Source organism: Populus nigra, chromosome 9 (genome assembly GCF_951802175.1).
Source record: "Populus nigra chromosome 9, ddPopNigr1.1, whole genome shotgun sequence".
In the NCBI taxonomy this organism is placed as follows: domain Eukaryota; kingdom Viridiplantae; phylum Streptophyta; class Magnoliopsida; order Malpighiales; family Salicaceae; genus Populus; species Populus nigra.
Window position 1 is genome coordinate 4,069,076 of NC_084860.1, and position 24,101 is coordinate 4,093,176.

General features: G+C 37.9%; 3 protein-coding genes and 1 non-coding gene across 7 annotated transcripts; 2 read left to right on the forward strand and 2 right to left on the reverse strand.

Moving 5' to 3' along the window:
* The first annotated feature begins 1,684 nt into the window (after window positions 1-1,684).
* On the forward strand, window positions 1,685-9,037 carry LOC133703442 (callose synthase 11-like). 2 transcript variants are annotated; one of them, XM_062127955.1, is made up of 2 exons: window positions 1,685-7,296; window positions 8,679-9,037. In XM_062127955.1, the coding sequence occupies exon 1, from the start codon at window positions 1,947-1,949 to the stop codon at window positions 7,281-7,283; it is 5,337 nt and encodes a 1,778-aa protein (XP_061983939.1). In that variant the 5' UTR covers window positions 1,685-1,946; the 3' UTR covers window positions 7,284-7,296; window positions 8,679-9,037. The 2 variants fall into 2 exon arrangements, with proteins under 2 accessions (XP_061983939.1, XP_061983940.1); XM_062127956.1 differs by lacking the exon at window positions 8,679-9,037 and adding an exon at window positions 8,488-8,642.
* On the forward strand, window positions 4,924-5,003 carry LOC133703998 (small nucleolar RNA J33). The gene has a single exon (XR_009843966.1). It is a non-coding gene; the product is annotated as a small nucleolar RNA J33 (small nucleolar RNA).
* Window positions 9,038-9,984: 947 nt separating the features above from the next.
* LOC133703410 (uncharacterized) lies at window positions 9,985-14,079 on the reverse strand. Of its 2 annotated transcripts, none has more exons than XM_062127896.1 (2): window positions 10,940-14,079; window positions 9,985-10,408 (listed from the first exon to the last, which is right to left on the reverse strand). In XM_062127896.1, the coding sequence occupies exon 1, from the start codon at window positions 13,841-13,843 to the stop codon at window positions 10,988-10,990; it is 2,856 nt and encodes a 951-aa protein (XP_061983880.1). In that variant the 5' UTR covers window positions 13,844-14,079; the 3' UTR covers window positions 9,985-10,408; window positions 10,940-10,987. The 2 variants fall into 2 exon arrangements, with proteins under 2 accessions (XP_061983880.1, XP_061983879.1); XM_062127895.1 differs by having other exon boundaries at window positions 9,985-10,335; window positions 10,940-14,077.
* A 1,870-nt stretch (window positions 14,080-15,949) lies between these two features.
* Window positions 15,950-23,801, reverse strand: LOC133703445 (probable ubiquitin-conjugating enzyme E2 24). Of its 2 annotated transcripts, XM_062127963.1 has the most exons (9): window positions 23,310-23,799; window positions 21,621-22,471; window positions 20,063-21,517; window positions 19,056-19,193; window positions 17,927-18,376; window positions 17,776-17,839; window positions 17,533-17,672; window positions 16,924-17,235; window positions 15,950-16,504 (listed from the first exon to the last, which is right to left on the reverse strand). In XM_062127963.1, exons 3-9 carry the CDS (start codon window positions 21,485-21,487, stop codon window positions 16,259-16,261), a joined length of 2,775 nt encoding a protein of 924 aa, XP_061983947.1. In that variant the 5' UTR covers window positions 21,488-21,517; window positions 21,621-22,471; window positions 23,310-23,799; the 3' UTR covers window positions 15,950-16,258. The 2 variants fall into 2 exon arrangements, with proteins under 2 accessions (XP_061983947.1, XP_061983948.1); XM_062127964.1 differs by lacking the exon at window positions 15,950-16,504 and having other exon boundaries at window positions 17,051-17,235; window positions 17,533-17,653; window positions 23,310-23,801.
* Between the last annotated feature and the right edge of the window lie 300 nt (window positions 23,802-24,101).

The window sequence follows — 24,101 nt, forward strand, 5'->3', positions numbered from 1 at the left end:
AGCTTCTCCTGCATTTTTCTCCGCAGCTCTTGCCTGCGTTCTTCTTCACAGGAGAGTAAACTCTTCACTGTTCACTTAAGTGAACAGTGAATTTTAATTCGCTCTCTACTGTTCACGTGAACAGTGAAGATCAGACCTGGTTCAAAGCTATAAAAATACATTGAACCAGGTCTGATCCAGTAAAAAAAATATTTATTTTTAATTGTATTTTATTCAAAAAACTAGTGTTTCATATTATTCAATAACATTATATAAATTAGAAGGAGATCGTTTGATGATATAATATTTATAGAATTTGATCGCAATCCCAATTTTATTTCTGATAATATTTTACCTGATGTTGTTGCGTACTTACGAAACCAATGCAACTGTAGTCTTTGTCGGATGTATTTCATAGGTGATGAAATTGTAGATAGTTTAATAGAACAATAAAAAATATTTTATATTAAGTATTATTCATTTCATAATGTAATTATAGTAGTTAAATATATAATATTTTAATTAAAAACTATATATATATATATATATATATATATAATTATTTTATAACTTCAATTTCAAAAGCATTCTTAACCAAACACATTAAACTATTTTTTTTTCAACCTCAATTTCAACCACAGTTTTAACCAAACACTTATTTTTTCAAATCAACCTCAACTAAAAGTACTTTTTATGAAATAACTTTTTTCAAACCACAACCACAACAACTACCGCAATACCAAATACACTTTAATCACTTTTTAGGCAAAAACAAAATTGAAAAAAAATTGAAAAGTTGAAGGGTATAAATGCGATTTATTTTTTTAAGAAAAAAAGGTTACTAGATTTGAATCCTAAACAATAAGACCTCAATTGAAATCATACATAAACATCGAGGACTGATATGTAGTTATCTCAAACTTTTCCCTCGGCCATTAGCCTTGCTTGATGATCTTATCAAGAGAAATGAAAGCCCGTTTCCAATTTGCACTTCCGTTACAGCTCAGACGAAAGGCCCCACCACAAAATTAAATTAAATTAAAGAAACCACAATCAATAAATCCGAGACATTCCCCCGTAACGTCTATTTTTTCAGCTTCACATTAGATCTATCCAATCAAAACCAGCCAGATCAGCATGTTTTCCATCTCTATTATTATAAGTAAAAAGGATTAAAGAATATCCCCCATGCATTATTTTCTCGTCCTTTCTCTTTTCTCCTTTTTTAATTCCTAGAAAATCCCGTCATGGCAAGTCCTTGACTGGTGGGCTCCCACATGATTCCCCCCTCTCAGTACCTCACTGATTGCTCCGTGCACGTCACTTCTTTAATAGCGCGTGCTCTAACATCACAACATTTTCAGGTAGCCTTAGCCACGTATCAGTTCCCATACTTTTCTCTATACTCGAAATCAGTACACAAAAACTATAAGTATTTCAATTTTACCATCCAACATCCATTTTGTCCCTCTTTCTCTACAGGGCAAAAGCTCATTACATTTGGCTGGGCTGCAATGCCCACTATCTTACTAGAGTAAAACAAGCAGTTTGAAAAAGTTAGTCATGGAATAAATATGATGATTAAGGATCAAATTAGACGATTGGTGTACGGTAAGGACTATAATTGTATGATTTAAAACTCTAGGGACTTATTTGAAAGGATCTGAAAACCTCAACAAAAACAGAAAGCCGTGGTCTCCACTTTCACTTCAACTTTTGAAAATTTCTCTTCTTGTGTTATCCGAAGCCAAAAACTGGTGCAGCGCTTGCAGCTTTCTTTTCTCCTCCTTAAAACAGTGCTTAACCAGAAAAGAAAAGAAAAGGAAAACAACCAGCTTTCTCTCTCTCCTTAGACTTCGCTCTCCTCTTCTTCCTTACCATAAGAAAACCAAGCTGAGATGAAGTCAGCAGCGGCTACACCACAGGCATTTGTAGACTGAACCAACTCAGCCAACCTGTTCCTTACCATGAACGTAGGGCAGCGGCCTTATCCCACGCGCGTTCGGAGTGATCTCCACGCGCGACCTCAACCACCACCACCACCAGAACCGTCAGTCTACAACATAATCCCAATCCACGACCTACTCACGGACCACCCTTCTCTCCGGTATCCGGAGGTCCGAGCAGCTGCCTCTGCCCTCCGCACAGTCGGCGACCTCCGTAAACCGCCGTATGTAACATGGGACCCGCACTGGGACTTGATGGACTGGCTTGGTGTCTTCTTTGGGTTTCAGAACGACAGCGTTAGGAACCAGAGAGAACACCTAGTTCTTCACTTAGCAAACTCCCAAATGCGGCTTGAAAAGCCGCCGCCTGTCCCTGACGCTCTCGACCCCGCCGTTGTCCGCCGGTTTCGGAAGAAATTGTTGGGAAACTACTCTTCTTGGTGCTCTTATTTGAGGCGTAAGTCGGAGGTGATCCTACCGAAAGCTACGAATGACAATAGTCTTCGCCGTGAATTGCTTTATGTTGGGCTTTTTCTCCTTGTTTGGGGAGAATCTGCAAATCTGCGCTTCGTGCCGGAGTGTGTTTGTTATATTTATCATCATATAGCAATGGAATTGAATAAAGTTCTTGATGATTGGCCTGACCCTAATACGGGCAGGGCTTTTTTGCCTTCAATTTCTGGTGATTGTGCGTTTTTGAAGAGTATTGTTATGCCATTTTATAAGACTATTAAGACTGAGGTTGAGAGTAGTCGAAATGGGAGTAAGCCACATTCGGCTTGGAGGAATTATGATGATATAAATGAGTTTTTTTGGAGTAGGAGGTGTTTTAGGAAGTTAAAATGGCCTATCGATTTCTCATGTAATTTTTTCGCTGATGTTGAGAAGATTAGGAGAGTAGGGAAGACAGGTTTTGTGGAGCAAAGGTCATTTTGGAATGTGTTTAGGAGTTTCGATAAGCTTTGGGTTCTGTTGATTTTGTATTTTCAAGCTAGTCTGATTGTTGCTTGGGAGAGGACTGAATATCCGTGGCAGGCGTTGGAGAAGCGAGATGTTCAGGTGGAGTTGTTGACTTGTTTTATTACCTGGTCTGGGCTTAGATTTGTGCAGTCGGTGCTTGATGCAGGGACGCAGTATAGCCTGGTTTCGAGGGAAACATTGTTGTTAGGGTTGAGGATGGGGTTGAAAAGTATAGCTGCTTTGACGTGGACCGTGGTGTTTGGAGTCTTTTATGGGAGGATTTGGAGTGCAAAGAATTCTGCTGGGTTTTGGTCTTCCGAGGCAGACAGGAGAATTGTGACATTTCTTGAGGCTGCCTTTGTGTTTGTTATCCCTGAGTTGCTGGCATTGTTGTTTTTTGTTCTTCCTTGGATTAGGAATGCCCTTGAAGAATTGGATTGGAGTATTTTGTATGTGTTCACTTGGTGGTTTCACACTCGGATTTTCGTGGGACGTGGACTGCGGGAAGGGCTTCTTAACAATATCAGTTATACACTGTTTTGGATTGCAGTATTGGCTTCGAAATTTGTGTTCAGCTATTTCCTTCAAATCAAGCCCCTGGTTGCCCCAACGCAGGCTCTTTTGAATCTCGGGAAGGTGTCTTACAATTGGCATGAGTTTTTCAGTAGCAGTAACAGAATCGCAGTTGTGCTGTTGTGGCTGCCTGTTGTTCTAATTTATTTAATGGATTTGCAAATCTGGTATGCTATTTTCTCTTCATTTGTTGGTGCAGCAATTGGGTTGTTTTCTCACTTGGGTGAGATTAGGAATGTTGAACAGCTTAGGCTTAGGTTTCAGTTCTTTGCTAGTGCTATGCAATTTAATCTCATGCCTGAAGAACAGTTGCTAAGTCCTAAGATGACACTGGTGAAGAAGCTCCGTGATGCAATCCACAGATTAAAGCTAAGATATGGACTTGGCCAGCCTTACAGAAAGATTGAATCAAGCCAAGTGGAGGCAACTAGATTTGCCTTGATATGGAATGAGATTGTGACAACATTTCGGGAAGAAGATCTCATCAGTGATCGGGAATTTGAACTCTTAGAACTGCCACCTAATTGTTGGAGTATTAGGGTTATTCGCTGGCCATGCATCTTGCTCAGCAATGAGTTGTTGCTTGCCCTGAACCAGGCAAAAGAGCTGGCAGATGCACCTGATAGGTGGATTTGGTTGAAGGCAAGTCAAAGTGAGTATAGACGGTGCGCTATAATTGAAGCATATGATAGCATCAAGTATTTGCTTCTTATGGTTGTTAAACGGGGCACAGAAGAGAATTCTATTGTTGCAAAAATTTTTCAAGAAATAGATGAGAAAATACATATCGAGAAGTTCACCGAGTCTTACAAGATGAATCTTCTAGAAGATATTCTTTCAAAATTAATATCACTTGTTGAGCTTCTGATGAGACCATGGAAAGATCTTAGCAAAGCAGTGAATATATTTCAGGCTTTGTATGAGATTTATGTTCGAGAATTTCCAAAAAGTAAGAGGAACACTCTGCAATTGAAACAAGATGGTTTGGCCCCTCATGGTCCAGCTTCTGGTGAAGGGTTGCTCTTTGAGAATGCTATTGAGTTTCCTGATGCTGAGGATGAATTCTTCAATAGGCAGGTACGTCGTTTGCACACAGTTCTTACTTCTAGAGACTCAATGCATGATGTCCCAAAGAATATCGAGGCAAGGCGACGTATGGCCTTCTTTAGCAACTCAGTGTTCATGAACATGCCCCATGCTCCCAATGTCGAGAAAATGATGGCTTTCAGTGTTCTGACGCCTTACTATGAGGAAGATGTGTGCTTTGGCAAACAAGACATTCGAACCCCCAATGAAGATGGCATTTCCATAATCTTTTATCTGCAGAAAATCTATGAAGATGAGTGGAATAATTTTATGGAGCGCATGCGCAGAGAGGGAATGGAGAATGAGAACGAAATCTGGGAGAAGAGGTCTAGGGATCTCCGACTTTGGGCTTCGCACAGAGGCCAGACACTATCCCGCACTGTGAGGGGGATGATGTATTATTATCGAGCACTTAAGACACTTTCCTATTTAGATTCGGCATCTGAGATGGATATAAGGATGGGCACACAAGAACTTGCTTCTCATCACTCATCGAGAAACAATCGTGGTTTGGATGGTCTTAACTCAATCAAGCCACCCTCCGCACCTAAACTGACCAAAGCTAGCAGCAACGTCAGTCTTTTGTTTAAAGGGCATGAGTATGGTAGTGCTCTGATGAAATTTACATATGTAGTCGCCTGCCAGTTGTATGGACAGCAAAAGGCAAAGCCAGACCACCGTGCTGAAGAGATTCTATATCTCATGAAAAATAATGAGGCCCTTCGAGTAGCTTATGTTGATGAGGTTAAGTTGGGGAGAGATGGAGTGGAGTATTATTCAGTTCTTGTGAAGTATGATCAGCAGCTGCAGAGGGAAGTGGAGATTTATCGGATCAGATTACCTGGTTCCATAAAGATTGGAGAAGGGAAGCCTGAAAATCAGAACCATGCTATAATCTTTACTCGTGGTGATGCAGTCCAGACCATTGACATGAACCAGGATAATTACTTTGAAGAGGCACTGAAGATGCGGAATTTGCTGGAGGAATTTAAAGCCTTTTATGGTATCAGGAGACCAACCATTTTAGGAGTCCGTGAGAATATCTTCACTGGTTCAGTGTCCTCACTTGCTTGGTTCATGTCTGCTCAGGAAACAAGTTTTGTGACCCTGGGGCAGCGTGTTCTTGCAAACCCTTTGAAGGTGCGAATGCATTACGGTCACCCCGATGTGTTTGATAGATTTTGGTTCTTGCCTAGGGGTGGAATCAGCAAGGCTTCCAAAGTTATCAATATCAGTGAAGATATATTTGCTGGCTTCAATTGCACGCTTCGAGGTGGCAATGTGACACACCATGAGTATATACAGGTAGGTAAGGGAAGGGATGTTGGCTTGAATCAGATTTCAATGTTTGAGGCAAAGGTTGCAAGCGGCAATGGTGAGCAGGTTTTGAGCAGGGATGTATACCGGTTGGGCCACAGATTGGATTTCTTCCGGATGCTTTCTTTTTACTACTCAACTGTTGGGTTCTACTTCAACACGATGATGGTGGTCCTGACTGTTTACACATTCTTATGGGGTCGCCTTTATCTTGCTCTCAGTGGTGTTGAGAAATATGCGCTGAACCATAGCAGCAACAACAAGGCTCTTGGCACAATTCTGAACCAGCAGTTCATTATCCAGCTAGGACTCTTCACTGCCCTCCCAATGATCGTAGAGAACACACTTGAGCATGGATTTCTTCCGGCATTGTGGGACTTTCTGACCATGCAGTTGCAGCTAGCCTCACTTTTTTACACTTTCTCCATGGGAACTCGTTCCCATTTCTTTGGTCGGACTCTTCTTCATGGGGGTGCCAAATACCGAGCAACGGGTCGTGGTTTTGTGGTGCAGCACAAGAGCTTTGCTGAGAACTATAGACTCTATGCACGAAGCCATTTTGTGAAGGCAGTTGAACTTGGAGTCATTCTAACAGTTTATGCTGCCAACAGCCCATTGGCTCGGAATACTTTTGTTTACATTGCCATGACTATATCTAGCTGGTTCCTTGTGATTTCATGGATAATGGCCCCCTTCGTGTTCAATCCTTCTGGTTTTGACTGGCTAAAGACTGTATATGACTTTGGAGGTTTTAACAATTGGATATGGTATAGTGGTGGGGTGTTCACAAAAGCAGAACAAAGCTGGGAAACATGGTGGTATGAAGAACAGAGCCATCTGAGAACAACTGGTCTTTGGGGGAAGCTACTGGAGATTATTTTAGATCTTCGTTTTTTCTTCTTCCAATATGGTGTTGTATATCATCTTGACATTTCTGGTGGAAGCACCAGCATAGTCGTTTACTTGATATCTTGGACATATATGGTTGTGGCGGTTGGGATTTATGTGATCATTGCTTATGCCAGCGACAAATTTGCAGCCAAGGAGCACATCAAATATCGTCTAGCACAGCTTATAGTCATCGTGCTTATAGTACTTGTGGTTGTTTTAATGCTGAAATTCACTAATTTGACAGTTCTTGATCTTGTGAGTAGCCTTTTGGCATTCATCCCAACAGGGTGGGGCTTTATTTGCATTGCCCAGGTACTGAGACCGTTTCTGGAGTCCACTGTTGTGTGGGATACTGTGGTGTCCTTGGCTCGGCTGTATGATTTGCTGTTTGGGGTAATTGTTATGGCTCCTGTTGCATTGCTGTCTTGGTTGCCTGGATTCCAGTCAATGCAGACAAGGATCCTATTTAACGAGGCATTCAGCCGAGGACTCCAAATATCTCGAATCCTCACTGGAAAGAAGTCTAACTGATATATAACTTGAGGTGATTTCTTCTATCTCGAACATTTCATGGACTTCTGGAGTTCTCCATATTGCTATTTCTCATTGGTCGTATGTCCATTTAAGTGAATATTGTGATTGAGTTGGATTAATTTTGTGTTTCATGTATTCTTAAGTTAATCTTTACTGTTGAAGTTTAAACCATAAAGATTTTTTTTTCAATTATTGCTCTTTTTTTCCCTTGAAAACGTGAGGTTTTTTTTTTTTTGTGAAGAATCCATGGGGCACTTTGCTGATCTTCAACGGAGATTCAATTATTGGTTCTGTCATGAATATCCTGCTGAATGACATTTTTTGGTTATATTCAATGTCAGCTATTTCTCTGTACCGTTCCCTATAAGAGCATTCACTTTCACCCCCTGTATGTTTGGATATAAAGAGTTGTGTTACAAAAAGTTGAGCTAATCAGTAGCCTTAAGCTGGGCTTTTCTTGTGCAGTCTACTAATCTACTTTACTTGATGGAACTCATATCAGCTTGAGACATCCTGAGGGAAATCTTGGTTTGTTTAAGTTATGAGTATCCCAAGTGGGAATTTTATTAGAGTGAATCTCTAGTTTGACCGAAAAATGTCCTAGGTGAGCCAAGAAACAGGCTGCTTAAGATGGACTGTCATTCAGTTAATCCCAAGCTGACACCCACAGCTTCCTGGAATGCCAAAACTGTCATAATTATCAAGCCATCAAAGGGTAAATTGTATTCAGACTTGAAAACCTTGGTCATTCTGTATGTGCTATTACTCTGATTGATGCTGGATCCTACCTGTCCTAACGTAAATGTTTCCCAAAGCAGATTTGGGAAGAGCCTATTTTTGTTGCTTTCTTGCTTTTCGTGCTCACAGAACATGACTTGTAATCTCTTACTGCCAATTCTTGCATGAATCATAAGAACATCACATACTGCATCCTTCATATGTTTGCTGGTTCCAAAACAGCAACTTGCTTTTGGCACCTGTGCTTTGTCTGCTGCCAGTGCTTTTTCACATTTAATGTGCAATTTTTTTTGAGAATTGCGTGTGATCCTGAGAGTTACTGCCAGAATTGCATATTGAAAAATTAATGAATTCTCGGACTTACCTATTTGATTCAATCTATGACATTGCCTCAAACAAATTTTTTATTTAATTTTGAATGATGCAAACAAATTTTTTATTGTCAAAAGAATGCTTATTGCAGCTGTGTAAAATGAAGTTGGAGATTCCTCACAACTGCTCACTGGATTGTGCAATGCGAGCTCTATAAATTGTGCACATAAGTACTGCCATGCTTTATGACAATTATGCATCTATGCAATTCGTTTTTTCTCTCTGCCTGGTTGATTGTTGCTATTCTTATATGAAATTAACAAAGATTTTGTTACATCTCAGGTTTCTAGGTTGGACTAGAGAACATAAGTAGACAAGGTGGCGGACTCCTTTCCCACAGACCAAGGAGTTGGTTTTATTCTATGCTGCTGCTACCTGATCTTTACCACTGTCAACTTCATCTGCTGCTGCCATATCAGATCATGTTGTTGCATTCGACTCATTTCAAGATCTTTCTGCTTGTACAAAATAAATAGAAATGATTCACAGGAATTTTGATCCAGCCGCGCATTTATTCTTTTCATGACTTCGTAAATATTGTTGATATGGTAAGCTCCAGTGCTAGCTTGTTAGGAGTAGTGCCAAGTATATTGCCAGTAATTCTCTTGAATTCCATGTCCATTGCTAGTTATTCTGTTGCACTTGTGAGCATCGAATATTGATTGAATTGCTTTAAGTATAAGGTAATTGCTCAGCAGAACGTAAAACATTTAGAATATTGGCTTTGAAATACTCGAGTGTTTGCTTAGGCTGAGCTAAGAGCTGCATTGTTTGTGTTATTGAATCTTCATGATCAAGGCATAAAAAAAGTGATACTTTAGGGTTCATATTCAGAGATAAGAACTCTTAGAAGCAGGGGCTAAATTCATTGTTTAGCATAAATGATATGACCTGCTCTCGTTATCCCCTGTTGATGCCATAGCCAAACTCCACCAGCCTAAACTTGAAATGTGAGAAGGGGTCAAATTTGAACAGCAGTCTCATCGAGTTCATGTAGGCAATTGTTTTTTTCGCAGCAGGAACTCTTATAGCATAACGTATTGTTCCGCCCTTGTGTTTGTAAAAATTTCCCAATTTCATCACTCTTAATAATTTTTCAATTTCTCATGTATACAATCCATATTTTATTTTATTTTAAAAAAAACTCCTGATGATTAGTCTAACTCACAGCCAAATAATATTTGACTTGAAAAAAACTACAGTTAAAAACTGGATTACACGGATGAAATTCTGAAATTGTGAAGAAAACACAGGTAAAAGATGAGTTAGGGCTAATCTATCAAATCCAACCTAACCATTAAATCTTCACTAGATTCATCAAAAATGGTGGTTTTATATTTAATTTGCATTATTGTACTTGAGATTTACAAATAAGGTTTTTAAAGGGTGGCACAATTAATTGAGTAAAATAATGTTAAACCATTTAATGATTCAATTTCAGAAATTTCACTCAGAACACCATAAAACTTCTCCCAGCAGTCCAAGTTATTAAGTCCTTCAGTTGCTTTCTGAGGATAGAAGAGATATGGCAGCTCTTTTAGACAACATGATGTAATGCTCACAAGAGAAAAAAAAATAAAATTGGAGCTGGGAGGAAGAACCATGTTTAGTTTAAATTATCTACACCATTTCTCTGTAAGTATCAAAGCCTTCACAGATTAAGTTCAATATACATCAAGTATCGAATGATGCTTCATAGATGACGAAAAAAAATCAGTTGTTCCTATGGATAACTAAGACTTGAGGCAACGCTTTGTTGGTTCATTTACAGCAAATACTGACTTGAAAAGCATTCTTGAGATGCAAAGGAAGAAGTTCCATGGAACAGGTAGATGAAGAAGGTAGTCTCCAGTCCACAGCTTGCCCCCGTCTTCTGAATCTGCTTTCTGAGATTTCCATGTGACTGATATTATGACCTTCTCCAGTTGTCCCCTAGTAACTAAATTCAAATCACCATGATCAGAACAGACTATGACTTCTGAAGATCAAATTATAATTATAAGCTTTATTGGCTGCAATATCAAATTTAAAGAATGTTAATGTGCCTGCAGTCTGCAGCGAATCAAAGAAATGGCAATTAAATATTCTCCTAATTAGCTCATGTGCAGGTAATAAGATAACCACCAACCATTCACTTTCCGCATCAAAATTTTATGGAGCACGACACATGGTGGACATTTATCCCTTGAAAGAAAACAAAGATTGATAGAGTGCACGCAAACATATACACATGTAATATGATGCAAATATGAAGTTTAATTTGCTCCATGATGCTGTTGAAGAACAAAGCAAAAACACAAACATGCAAGCAGCTTAAAAAAAATCCAGATATCAGTGTTGGCATTTGCTGTTTTAAAAAAAAGCTAGATGACCAAGAACTCAATTTCCAAGAATAGATGTGATAATCTCAGGAAAAAGTGCTATGGTGGATCTTGATACCAGGCTCAGATACTCTAAATCACCAAACAAATAAAGTGATCAAATTCCATAATCACGAACTTGTAAGATAACCAAGACAATCAGAGTATTTAGCAGAACTTTACCTCAGTTGTTTTCATGCATCAAAGCAGTCATTCAGTGTCACAAAATCTTCAATGAGTTGTTATCTCTTGCAGTTCCTCGTTGCTAACTATGGGAACCTTTTCATATGCAGGACCCCCTCTAAATCTCTTTGGAAGAAAGCAACGACCACCAAATTGCTGCTGTAAGTAAATGAGGATAGCAAACAACAGGCCACACAAAGGGATTATGATGTCCCATGCAGTAGAATAAAAATCATATGTGTGATTTGCATACAAGTATGACAAATCAAGGTACCATGCGGAACTGTGAGCCCTGTAAAGGTCATATGCATGAGGCAGCAAACGAATAACAGTTGTCCCAGCATAAAACGAAGGGGCAAGAGCTTTTTCACTAGAGTTCAAGAATAAGTTAAACATTATCTGTGGGAGTAAGAAACCATCCAGAACCAAACCAGCATATGATTTAAGATCTGTCCAGGGATAATGTTGTTGGTAAACCTTATGACCTTGTAGCAGGTGTGGGCTCCTAGAAGTGTTTTTCCAGTGATGCACATACCATGCAATGAGTCCACCAACAATGTACATCGGTAAAGACAAATAAAGAACTCTTTTCTCAGAAATCCACACGTTTTTGTTGCTTCCATCGCTCGGCCTAGCAGACCAAGTGAGTTGGAGAAGCCGGAATATCAAAAGAAAGGCTACCATCTTTACCACCCTTACTGCTACTTCATTGACTTCAAGCCATCCACCACTCTCAAGAAAAACATTTTGTTGGTTACGGTTTGACAAAAACAAGGCTTCAAAATTTAACAATAGAGGTATCATATGACCCAGAGTAAGAACAAGAAGCATCATAAAAGAAATGAAGGGTAGCACATCAGGATGCCTTTTCACATGATAGAGCTGCAAACCCATAAGGATACAAGCAAGAGTATTAGAAATCAAAACCATGGTTATTTCCATATCCATTCTCCAAATGGATTCCGCAGCTTGGTGCCTATAAATCGAGTTTGAAGATATCTCAAGCTTCTCAAAGTGAAGAGGGTCTGAGTTTTTCCTTACACTTTCAATGGTTCCTTTGATGTTACCCTGACCCTTTCCATTCAGTGGAGAAAACTGGACATTGACAAGAATCTCACAGTCAGTTGAATCATTTTTCATTGAATTTCCCAAACGTGATATCAAATGCCGACAACCTATCATGCATAGAACCCCGTTCTCATCATCGTACGTTCCTTCAGCTGAAATTGTGCCAGAGTCATTTGATGGAAGCATACCCGTGAACAACATCTTGTAGCTAATATTTAGATGACCACTGTAGTTGTTGGTCATTGGATATGGTTCAAACAGCTGATAACCCACAAACAATGGGGTTGAAAAGCCCTGTGCTACGTGTCCTTTTCCATTTCTCACTAACATATCAAACCGCATGTCAGATGAATAACCATGTGGGTATGTCTTTCCTTTACCTTTCATGGACTTCTTTTCTGCACAAGATTTATGCACCTTGTCAAGCATAGTATACTCATAAGCCAGACCTCGAAGTCGCCTTGTCCGAAACTCAGAACCATGAAACCCAATTCCAGGAAAGTAGCTCGTGTCATTCACAGTTTTGTTGCTATAAATTTGCCCCACTACAACACTCTGATCTCTAATTGTCAAGGTTCTGGGGAACCGCAAGGTCAATTGAATCGAGCAATCACCAACAGTAGCATTAGCTGATGAATCATCAAAATTCAAGACACGACATGCAACCACAAATAGTCTATTCCTCTTCTCATCCCAGACCCCCTCGCCAATTAGCGTTGTATAAGGATCAAAAACTCTTTCAGAGCCATAAGGTCCATAAACATTAACAACGGCAGAATCTGAAAACCCAATCAAAACCCGAGCTTCACGCCCACGCTCATGGTCACATCTAATTCCCTGAATCGTCATAATCTTCGGCAAAACCCCAGAACTCCCACTAAGAGGATTACATTTACCACCATTATCACCACTACAATCACTCCCATACTCCAATTCCAATATCCTAGCATGCCTATACATTTCATTTAAACACATACTTCTATCGACCGATTCGATAGGCAAATTCTCTCTCTCCCCGACACTATCATAAGTTCCACTAAAACCCACATCCACATTCTCTTTATCTACCAATGTATACTTGTATTCACCAAAATGAGGAATGCCCAAAATCGAAACCTGCTCAAAATAACCAAAACTATCCTGAAAATCCAAACTTTCCAAAACCCCATTAATCAAGCCACTAAAGTCACTAATACCCACAGGATAATTAGCCTTAAAAGCAGCATTTAAAGAACTTACACCACTGTTACCTGAACCAGATCCCACCATACACAGCTTCCCTGTATTCATTGACCAGAACCCATATAGCTCAAACAGTAGATACCTCGACCTGACTGGAATTCTCGGTGGGCGGTACCGGATTCTCTTCGAATTCCTGCGATCCCGTGTCACATTACTCCAATCAAACCGAGCAGGAAAGCGAAATTTAAGAGACCCTCGAAGGGAAACCACATAAGGGTTCGCAGTTTGCTGAAGATCGAATTTTTTTGGCTTAAAAGAGAGGACACTCGGAGCCGAATCAGAGTCCCTTTTTTTGGGTATGATTTGTGAGCCACCAGTACAGTATGCGACATCAAAATTAAGGATTTTGATTTTGTCTTCAAAGAAAGAAGCATTGTTTATGAGAGTACCTGTGATTGGTGATTCAGGGACTACGTTGTTGCAGTGTTCGGCGTAATATTCAAGGAAATTAAAGGAATTTATTGTTGGTGCAGAGGTTGCCGAGGTTGTAAGGAGAAGAAAGGCGAGGGAAATGAGGAAGGGAGTGATTGGGAATCTGCGGGAAGTAGAGTTTTTGTGAAATGGAGATGATTTAGGAGCGCGAGACGGCTCCATAGTCGGTGGCGATTTGAGAAAGGTGAAGACTGTAGACTGAGGTGGAGATTAGGGTGGTATTTATAGGTGTGGTTGTTGGGTATTCGGTATTGTACCAGACCCGAATTTGGATCCTCTCTGAGATCGGGCTAAGCGGGCAAAGTTTTAGTAAAGGATCTCACGGCATGGCCACCGTTTTTGTTGATAAACTTTGATCCGGTGTTCCAAGAGATTTATTGTCTCCTTCATTTACTTTCAAAGATTGAACATTTTGGAACCTTGTAAAAAAACATTTATGTCGTTGAATTGACGTCGGGTTGGTGAGATCATTCGACAAAAAAAAAAAAAAAAACTAGTGAACATTTAAGTTCAAACTCCAGATATCTTAAAAATAACAATCCAGTTGAGATTTTTTAATAGCAAGACCCGTTTAGTATCACTTTGGAGTTGCGGTTATTTTTTTATTTTTTTTTATTTTAAAATTTATTTTTAATATTAGTATATTGAAATAATTTAAATAAATAAATAAATAAAAATAATTAAAAAATCAATTTTTTAAAAAAACATTTTTAACATGGAAAAACAAATTGGCTAAAAGTTTTTTTTTTTTCAAAACAAGTTTTAGATAAATGTTATTTCTGCTTAGAGTGGTAGAAAAGTTCACGGTAAATACTAAAGTTATTTTTTTTGAATATTTTTATTTTTTTTTAAAATTAACTTTTAATTTATTTTTTTGTTTAATTTTATTCTTTAATATTTTATTAATTTTGAATTAATTATCATAATTTATTTTTGTTTATTTTTTATAAGATTATTACAATTTTAAATAAATATTCTAATATTTGATTGATATTTAATTTTTATAAGCTTTTATTTTTGTTATCATATTATTAAATAAAAAACAATTTTTATTTAAAAAAGATGTCATCTTTAGTTTATTTTAAAGTCAAACCATGGTTTTACTTGTAGTTCGAGTTATTTTTGGATCTGTCAAGTCAATTAAATCACATAAAATCAACTCCTATGTAGGTAAATTTAAAACTCAAGTGAGGTAAGAAGTCAAGTTAGGAGGTTTTAAGGTTGATTTGTTGGGTCAGAGTTAATAATAATGCCAAATAATTTTATTTTTCTTTAAAATTTCATCTTTTATTTTTTTTCCTATTGAATTCTTTTTTTCTTTATCAATTTTATCATTCAATATTTCATTAATTTTAAATTGGTTTGCTATATATAAGGTTACAATAATCTCAAACGAACATCCTAATATTTGATTGGTGTTTAATTTTTCAAGTATGTATTTTTGTTATCATATTATTAGAAAATAGTATAAGAAACAAAAACATTGTTAGATTAATAGAATTCATAATCTGAGTTATAAGTTTTGTGAGTTTTTTAGATTAATATGTTAGTCAGGATTAATAATATTACAAAAGAAAAATTCATCCTGACCTAAATTTCTTTTTAGATTCATTTTTTATGAATCACACCCAGCAAAACTTGGTGTTAGGAAACTAGTTCTGACTAAATGTATTTATTGTTTTGATAATCTTCTCTTGCATTTGACTCCAAAATGGTATTTGAAAAGCAACCACCCGTGAAATAGTCAAGTCCGAGATGGTATTAGGTGAGCAAGTGTGAAATAGTTGAAATAACTCGTTAATTCTCATCGGAGAATCTGTGTATCTGGTCTTGATTTATCCAGAGATGAGCTCTGCGGAAGTACAATCATGGTTGGTAAAACTTAAGTCCTCAATTATCAAAAAAAGAAAGCGAAGCTTACTGCTGCAACAGATTTTGAGATGATATGTCAACACAGGGGGCCAAATAATATGAAGGGCTCGGCTTTGATGCATCTAGTCGATGTAAAAATTTCAAATTTCTTCTCTTTTATCAAGTGAAAAACTAGGTCAGGGAGAAATAGATTTAGCTTAATTCTTTGGTTGCTAGCAATTGGAATCTCCAGAAAACACGTTTGTAAGAATTATTATTTTAATAATTATTACGAGTTCAAGTCTTTTTAGTCTTTTTAGAGGATTACTAGAAAAACTTATAAAATTAGTTTAGTTATGCACAAATTAACTCTAACATCCTTGTTAATTAAAAAAAAAATTAAAAACATTGGCAGCATCGCTAAATATAATCATTTATACACCAATCCAAATTTTATTACATTATTCAAGGTTTTCTGCATCCCAGAATACATTATTTTTTTTTAGATAATGCATCTTTCTCATGATCAATTTTTGTTGCAACCCATAGCATAAATACATTTACAACACCAAGACTCTAAAAATATTTACTATATTTTTTTTCCTTTTTTTGGGTTCTCACACAGCATGCACACACAATGAGATCACACGAAGACTTAAAACCACCAAGAACACGTTGATATCATATAGAATTATAGATATGGGAGGAATGCCTTGCTATGAACATTCATTTCTCTTCCTCAGTGAATCGGCTGCAATCGATTCCTTTAGCAGAAAATGCCTCTACGAGCTTTGGGAAGAGCTTTCCAAGCATGATTTTGAACCCTGTCGAACCACCCTTTTGATTTTCATGCTCGGAGCTTCCAGAGTCAAGTGCATACGCCACCGGAGCTCCTTCCAGATATGATTTACAAGCCAAAAGAATATTCTGAGAACGTAGCTTTAAGTGCTCCTCTATGAGTGGCTCAAAATGCTGTAACAGTATATTGACACGCACTAAATCAATCCTGATCACTAACAAACAGCATTTCTACCTAAATTCACAAGGCTAAAAAAAAAAAAGCCTGAGAAAATAACAGGATAGGGGAAGTCCAAAATCCTGTAAAATCTCAAATAAATTGTTTTTAATGAAGAACTTTCTGAAAACATAATATGTAACACTCTCATCATGAAATACAGCACTCAGAACAAAGTAGGGCTCTGAGAAATTCATCTAAGGATCCAAGCATCCTTAATATTATATTAATCCAAAAACAGAAGTAGCAGTTGACATAGAGGCAGTTGGTTTTCTAATGATATTTTGACAATAGTTCAAAGGCAATTATCATCATAGTTATGAATAAAATCAATGCAACAGTGGAGTAAGTTTGTTATCAGAATTGTTTATTTTACCTTTGGTGGTTGGCGGAGCAGGTAAAGCATGGATTTCCAGGTCATAAGGAATGCGTTTTCGTTATAGCTTATAGAGTTTTTCTCTCCCTCAGCTCTTCCTATCTGCTTATCATACCCAGCCTCGTTAAAGTAGGGTTTTTCATTAAGCACAAGGGCCTGGAGGGAGAGAAGAACTTGAAGAATACTGGAGCTTTCTGGATTCCATACTTCAGAGCCTGAGCCTGTCCATGTGTTGAGGAGACTCAGACAGATTTTTCCAGACTCATACAAATTTGGATTCACCCGAAGTCCACCAGAATGATAATGCACCAGCTGCATAAGAGATTACAGTGACCAAAGGTAAGTTTCTTGTCAAAAAAGAATGATCCTCATTCATGTAAGTAGATATAGTTAAAAAAAGAAGAAGATAGACTTCTATATCGGATAACCTAAATTTGAAAAATTGTATGTCCCTTCGAACAATGGCACTGCGTTTTCAGATTAACTCTTTGGTATAAGGGAACAGAACTTATAGAGATCATTTTGTCTTTGAGCAGCACTGACCACTGTGCAGCCGTTAACTCAAGCAGCTCTATAGTGTAAACGCTTAGGAACTTTAGATTAACTTACAGGTGGTTCATGAGGATACCCTGGAGGAAGAAATATATCAAAAAAGAACAGTCCATCATGATATGGAGTTCCATTTGAACCAACAATGGCTGCTCGAAGAAGATCCATCCTATCCTCATAGCTGCGGACATAGATTGACTCTGTTCAGGTTACCAAAGGTCTTAGAAATGATGCAAAAGTTGAAAAATGAACCTCCACAAATAACAATCAAAAGTGAAGTCCAAGATTAGATAAAAAGCTAACCAGGAAGATTCTTTTCTAGAATACTCCACTCCTGTTGAACCTTCCTCAACCAACCTCTTTGCACCTGTGTGGAGCAAAAACATAAAGCATATGATTCGTTATTCCTGTTGACTACTAAGCTTACAGAAAAAAATGAAGTCAAGCTTCTGACCTGAGACAATGCTGGCACATTCCCTGCTCCATCACGAAAGTGGTGGTCAGAACAATCAGCAACCATATCAAATTGATCAAACCGTTCTGGTCTCTTGCTGGCAGATGAAGATCGATGTTCTTTGCTCTCCTGATCATCATTGATTTCTGGCTTTAAATTTGTCCCTTCAAATCTCAGCATGTCACCAGCTACTAAAGGTTGCATCTCCATGCACAGATCACAAGTTTCCGGATTTTCTTTCTCTTCACATGTCTTGAATTCATTTCCATCTTCAGAAATAAGGTCAGATGCTACTGGGCCAGACACTGATGTGGAACCAAAGGGTCCAAATATACCTCCTGTAATCCTTGAGAAAAATCCAAGAGCAGATTGAGGAAGAAGGGAAAAGGAACTGGATTCCCATGGGCACTTAGTGCTCTCATCACCAATGCTAATGGAATTTAGCAAGTCCTAAGAATGTAACTCTCTTCAGTTCCAGTTTTAAAAGGAGATGAAAATGCAAATGATTCAAGAAGCTTTATAAAATAACCAGAACATTAATTATTCCAAACTAAAGAAATTCACCAGGATTCTGTTTTTGTTTATGGTCTGCCAAATATGGTAACACAATATTTTTAGTGATTGTGTATTACATAGAACAAGTTTAAGTTGGGTCACTGTTTTGAGCCGACAATTCTTTATTAATTCGTTTTGACATCAGTTTATTAAGCAATCAAAGATGGGCATCAAGCAAACATGTCCTGATCAGTGAGTTTTAAGTAGAGAATATTTTTGAGGTTATATATTCACTTTTATTATGTATCTTCTGTAATTGCAGATCAATCCTCTATTTTATACACTTCAAAACTCAACAGATCAATCCTGGACGTCTATATACTTCAAAACTCAACAGATCATTCACCAAAATTGTAACAGCTGAAACACCTAGCAAAACTGAAATCCTGGATTTCGCATAAGCTATTCCAGAAGTTCATAGCTCAAAACTCAACATGCAAGTTGCTTCCTTATTTATTTTATGCTAAATTAAAAAATTGGACCCTTCATTTCAGCATGTTATCACCCATACTGAACTTCCAGAACTGGAGAACAACTCTATTTTCTTGATATGAGAGAAGGGAGTTGAATTTACCTTTCCTTTCAGGACTGAAAATTGTTTGTCATGGTCAACTGTCTCTTGATTCACTTCCTCTTCATGTTGTTCATGTTGCACCATTGTTTCAGCTGAAACTTCATTTTTATCAATTCGAAAAATGTCATTAGGTGAAACCTGTACAATGTCCAACACGGTATTTAAGATTGACATTTCAATCAGTCTCCCCAGCAATCGATGAAAAAAATAAAGCAGACAGTTGTTTAAAAGCTGATTTTAACCAGAGGATGAATTATGCCAACGTTCAGATTTCTCTGGTTTTTGAAACTGAGATTATCACATGTCAAGAATGTAAAGGTTACTGGAAATCAAACAGCACAATGGACCTGCTAATCTTCCAAACACGAATATAAATCCTAATTCTATATGTCAAAAGGAAAAGTAAAAGAAATTCAAATTACTGACCCCAAAACTACACCTCCACAATATCACTAGGTGTGGGGTGGGGTGAACTAACCCAAGGAACCTGCTGGCCTATTTTTATGGCTCGTCTTGGATTCTGCCAAAAGCTTGCTAATGGTCTACAATTTAAGAGAACAAGACAATTTCCCATAAAAAGTAGCAGTGCAAAGTCCAAACAACTTTAAGGCTGCAGCTGGGTGGTGGGTTTTACAAGGCTATAATTGCAGGTTCATGACATGTGCAACCAGATTTGAAACAAGTAACAAGAATAAGGAAATATGAATGTTTTAGATAATAATAACCAAACTAATTAGGGCATACATTGTCATTGCACTACAGGTTTTTTACCAAATTTTTCATAATTAGCCATTGGATTCAGTGCAACTTCCATTTTATCACCCCTAATTCTGTAATACATAGTACAACTTGAGAGAAATGAACGGATCACACCATCTACATGTGTCCAAGACAGTGCAAACACATCATGGACTCTCAAATGCCTACTAAAACTAGAAAATTGTAAATTAATGAACACAATAATCATGAAATTCAAATTAAGAGTGAAAAATGGCTAGAGCTCGCACCTTGGTTTTGAGACTAGAAGCCCAAGTCACCTCAACGCTACCATCTTCAAAGCCAGTCACATAGCCGATACAGGACAGGTAATCAACCTGATCTTTACCATGGTCACTTCCTTCAAGGGGAGCATCTGCATTCATTCCAGTCTCTCTGTTCACATGGTCTTTATTAGCCTGATCCAAGTTTTTAAATACAATATCCCCATAAGAGTAGGAGTAGTCAGGGTGTTCAACTAGCTCGTAAGCACTAACAGTTTCCTCAATCTGACCACTTCCTACATTGCTAACCTGGTTCACTCCAATGGATTTCCATTTCACCATAACAGTCCGTTCCTTCGCATCCACACAATTCACAACACCCCATTTTTGGTTACCTGAAACATGGGGATCATCACAAGCACCCTTCTCTAATACGAACTGCCCTGGCCAGAAATCATGAGCATTTACAATATTTACAGGAAGCAGAGACTGTGAATCCAATCCCTGCGAGCACCCACCATCCTGCCACACAACATCAACAATGGTTTTTGTCTTCACAATAACAAATATATCCTGAAAATTCAAGCAAGGGTTCTGTCCCTTAAACCCATGGCCTATCCTCCTGTCCTCTTTAATGATATTAATGATAGATGCATCAAAAAATATCTGCCCATTCATACCCTTACAATCAGCCAAAGGAAGCATGCACCAATCACCAAGCTGCCAATTTTCATGCAAGAAGCATGACAACAAAGTCAAGTTTCTCGCATCCTGCAAACGCTGAGGAGCAGGCAAACTCAAATCAACAAGAGCACAGGCAAGCCAATCAACATACACTAAACCTGCTTTTACAGCAGAAACAGTCCCTACATCCTGATTTTCCTTCCAAACTCCACATAACCATCTAGCTGATTTAGACACTGCCGAGAGCCTAATCCGTATTCTCTGTCCCGGATAATATGGATATGTCGGATCTTCAAGTATGTTAGAAGAAATAGGCAAGAGCTTTTCTTGATCCACTGCAGTAACCTCACAAGATGTCCCATCATCAAATACAACAGTGACATTGTCAACAATTTTATCAACCCTTCCTATCCATGGCCCATGAACCACATAATCCCCCACTGAAATGGATCGAATCTTCAAAAGTTTCTTTGAATCAACATCTTTTATGATTTTTCCATGCCTATTTTCCAAGTTGACAAGCATATTAACATTTACAACTCTGCCCATCTGTCCAGATGGATCAGTCACAGAAGAAACAATGTCCCCATGTACAAAGCCCCTCTCAAATGAGAGGAAATCATCAATTTTCCCTATGCTTTCCTCCAGACTAGAGAAAATGCTGCTAGCCCTCCCGCCATACAGAAAGTCAAGTTCCTCTATGTCCTCACTGCTACTACCATTATCACTGCAACTTTCCCAATCAGAGTCGCTGCGGAGCATATCCATCACATACAATGATATATCTAAACTTCACCTCTGAGACAAGAACATGATAATTTAAGGTCATAATAATAAAAAAAGCAAATCTAACAAATATGTTAAAAAAAAGTAATGAATAGTGAGGAGAAGAGAGAAGTACCGTTTAATTAACACTTTTTCAAGCAACTGTCCAAGATCAGCGCCACTGTAATGCTGTGATAAACACACTGGCAGAAGATAACTAAATGGTGGTGTGCCGTAGGATTGAACTACAGGTGCTGATAATGTGGAATGGGTTGAAAGTATATGTTTTCTCAATTGATGCTGAGGATCAATATGGATATCTTAACCTTTAAAGGAAGAGATGATGTTCAAAACACCAAAATTTGCCTTAAAGGGATAACAGGAAGCCAACTAAGGACTTCCTAATGCCAAAGGAGATTTGCCCTAAAGGGATAACAGGAGTCAACAAGGACTCCAAATGCCAAAGGAGATTTGCCCGACAAATGGACTGAAGCTTCTGCAAGAAGAAACTTCCAAAGAAGATTGTACTGCACAGCTGATAAATTGATGAGCCACAACTGTTGCAGATCGGAGTGAAGCTCAACAGAGAGAAAAGAATTTAATGCCAAAGAAGATCTGCCCTTTATAGGGAGGGAACTTCAGTAACTTTGCCCAAGGAGATTTGCCCTAAAGAACTTACTCTTAACGTCTAATTATTACTATCAACTCTTAAAAAGGAATTTATATCGCCAAAGAAGATTTGCCCTGCTAGAAGCCAAACTTTCTGCCAGGTTGGTCCAGTGCCAATTGCCAAAACCTCATGGAAAGCAGTCGGCTAAACAGAATAAAATGTAAAACCAGGTCATCCAGACACACTTCTTGCAGCTTAACTTGATTCATGGAAACTTGATTCTGTGCTCAATGATGTCTTAAACAGAACCGTCTCATAGCCAGCATTAGTTGCCAAAAGTAAGTCCTTTTGCATCTAGTTTAGTGTGTCCATGCAACCTTCAAGAACAAAACCTATTAATGATATTATGTAAAGAAAATACAAGCCAATAATTCAAAGAAGTCACGAAAAGGTAAACTTTTCTCAAGGAATTTATGATGGTTTTGTTATGTAAAAGAAGAAAAATCCAAAACAGGGCACAAATGTTTGAATGAGGAAGCAAAGAACAGAGAACTTGAAACATGTTGAATGAATTGTTCTGCGTATTGGAACCATATTTTCTCAGAGAAAAAGAATTAACATCCCATCAGAGAAAGCCATTAAAAAAATAAAACTCTAGTTGATTAATTCCAAAAACAAAAATCTACCCCATTCTCTAGAACGACCTTCATCAGAACGTTCATAAATTCACAAATACAGGCAAATATATGGACAGAGAGCAAAAGTATATAAGAACACAAAACTTTAGCCCCATGCTGAATATATACTAAATAAAGAATCAAATTGCCTAAACCATATTTATCTGCATATTCCCAGGACCACCTCCTTCAATAACAGCATCATAAATTCACAACATAAATAAAACTATAAAGCAACCAAGCACCTTGTAAACATAAGAGAAATTTCACCAAAAGCCAACAAAAGAATTGGCTTCCAATTGCCCAAGCAATTCAAAACAATATCAGATGTGAAAAAAAGAAGAAAAATTAACCTCGAAGAACCCTTTTTATATATCAAAGAATCAACAAACTACGCCATAGCTCTTAAGTCCTCAAAAAAAAAAAAATCATCAATCCCACCATGACGCATAGCATTATTACACACCATATATGCACTTATATAATATATGAACGCATGTATGTGAAATAAATAAAAAAAAGTTTAATAGAAAAGTACCATTTAAAGCTTCTATACATCACAGGAGCCATATGTACAAACTATGACCAACAGTCCACCACCACCAGGAAAACCATACAAGGTACTACATGAGCCAATCAAAAGAACTCAACCGAATTCATAACTTGGCAATAAAGACAAAATTCTTCAGACTTTCCTCGCACTTTCTTGGCCAAGAAAAGAAAAACAGAAGGCTTATGTGACTGGGAATTCAGAGAGGTCAATAAGGATGTCCTCTCTGAACCCCACACATCAAGACATGAACGGAAGCGGAGAACATTGCACAAAGACACAGACACAGTCAGTAAAAAAAAAAAGAAAACAAGGGGTCAGTTTCTCTCTCTCTCTCTAGAGTTTAGTTAGGTATGTGTTTAAGGCTGTTTTGGTATGTCTCTCTCTCTCTAAAATCTAAAACTTTGGAGGTTGTTTTGAGTGCTTAAACTTGCAGTCACATCCAATAAGATATAGAGATGGTTAAATGTGGATACGCACAGAATATACCAACAGGATCAGGCTCAAATACTGTTCTTGCTGCTACAGAAGCAGTCAGATTACTCAATTCACTTTTTTGCCCTTGTCTAGCAATCAAATGACATACTGCTAATCACGACTCCATTTTTACTGAAAAGATTTTTATGTTTTTTTGGTTGCGATAGCAGTCAAGGGTTAATGGCATGGCGGGGTGGCTATGCCTAAAACCTATTTGTTTTTTTTTTTTTTTTTCTAAAAACAAATTAGGGTATTCTGAAATTAGCCTTGGATCACCAAATTAACTGTTCTTTCCCATCAAAG

Bases quoted from the DNA above. Each gene is read 5' to 3' on its own strand.
- LOC133703410 (XM_062127896.1), bottom strand. From the start codon at position 13,843: ATGGAGCCGTCTCGCGCTCCTAAATCATCTCCATTTCACAAAAACTCT.
- LOC133703445 (XM_062127963.1), bottom strand. From the start codon at position 21,487: ATGGATATGCTCCGCAGCGACTCTGATTGGGAAAGTTGCAGTGATAAT. The intron at 17,840-17,926 runs GTCAGAAGCTTG...TGCTCCACACAG, and splicing joins ATGTGCCAGCATTGTCTCAG to GTGCAAAGAGGTTGGTTGAG. The intron at 17,673-17,775 runs GTTAGCTTTTTA...TAACCTGAACAG, and splicing joins TCTAGAAAAGAATCTTCCTG to AGTCAATCTATGTCCGCAGC.
- LOC133703442 (XM_062127955.1), top strand. From the start codon at position 1,947: ATGAACGTAGGGCAGCGGCCTTATCCCACGCGCGTTCGGAGTGATCTC.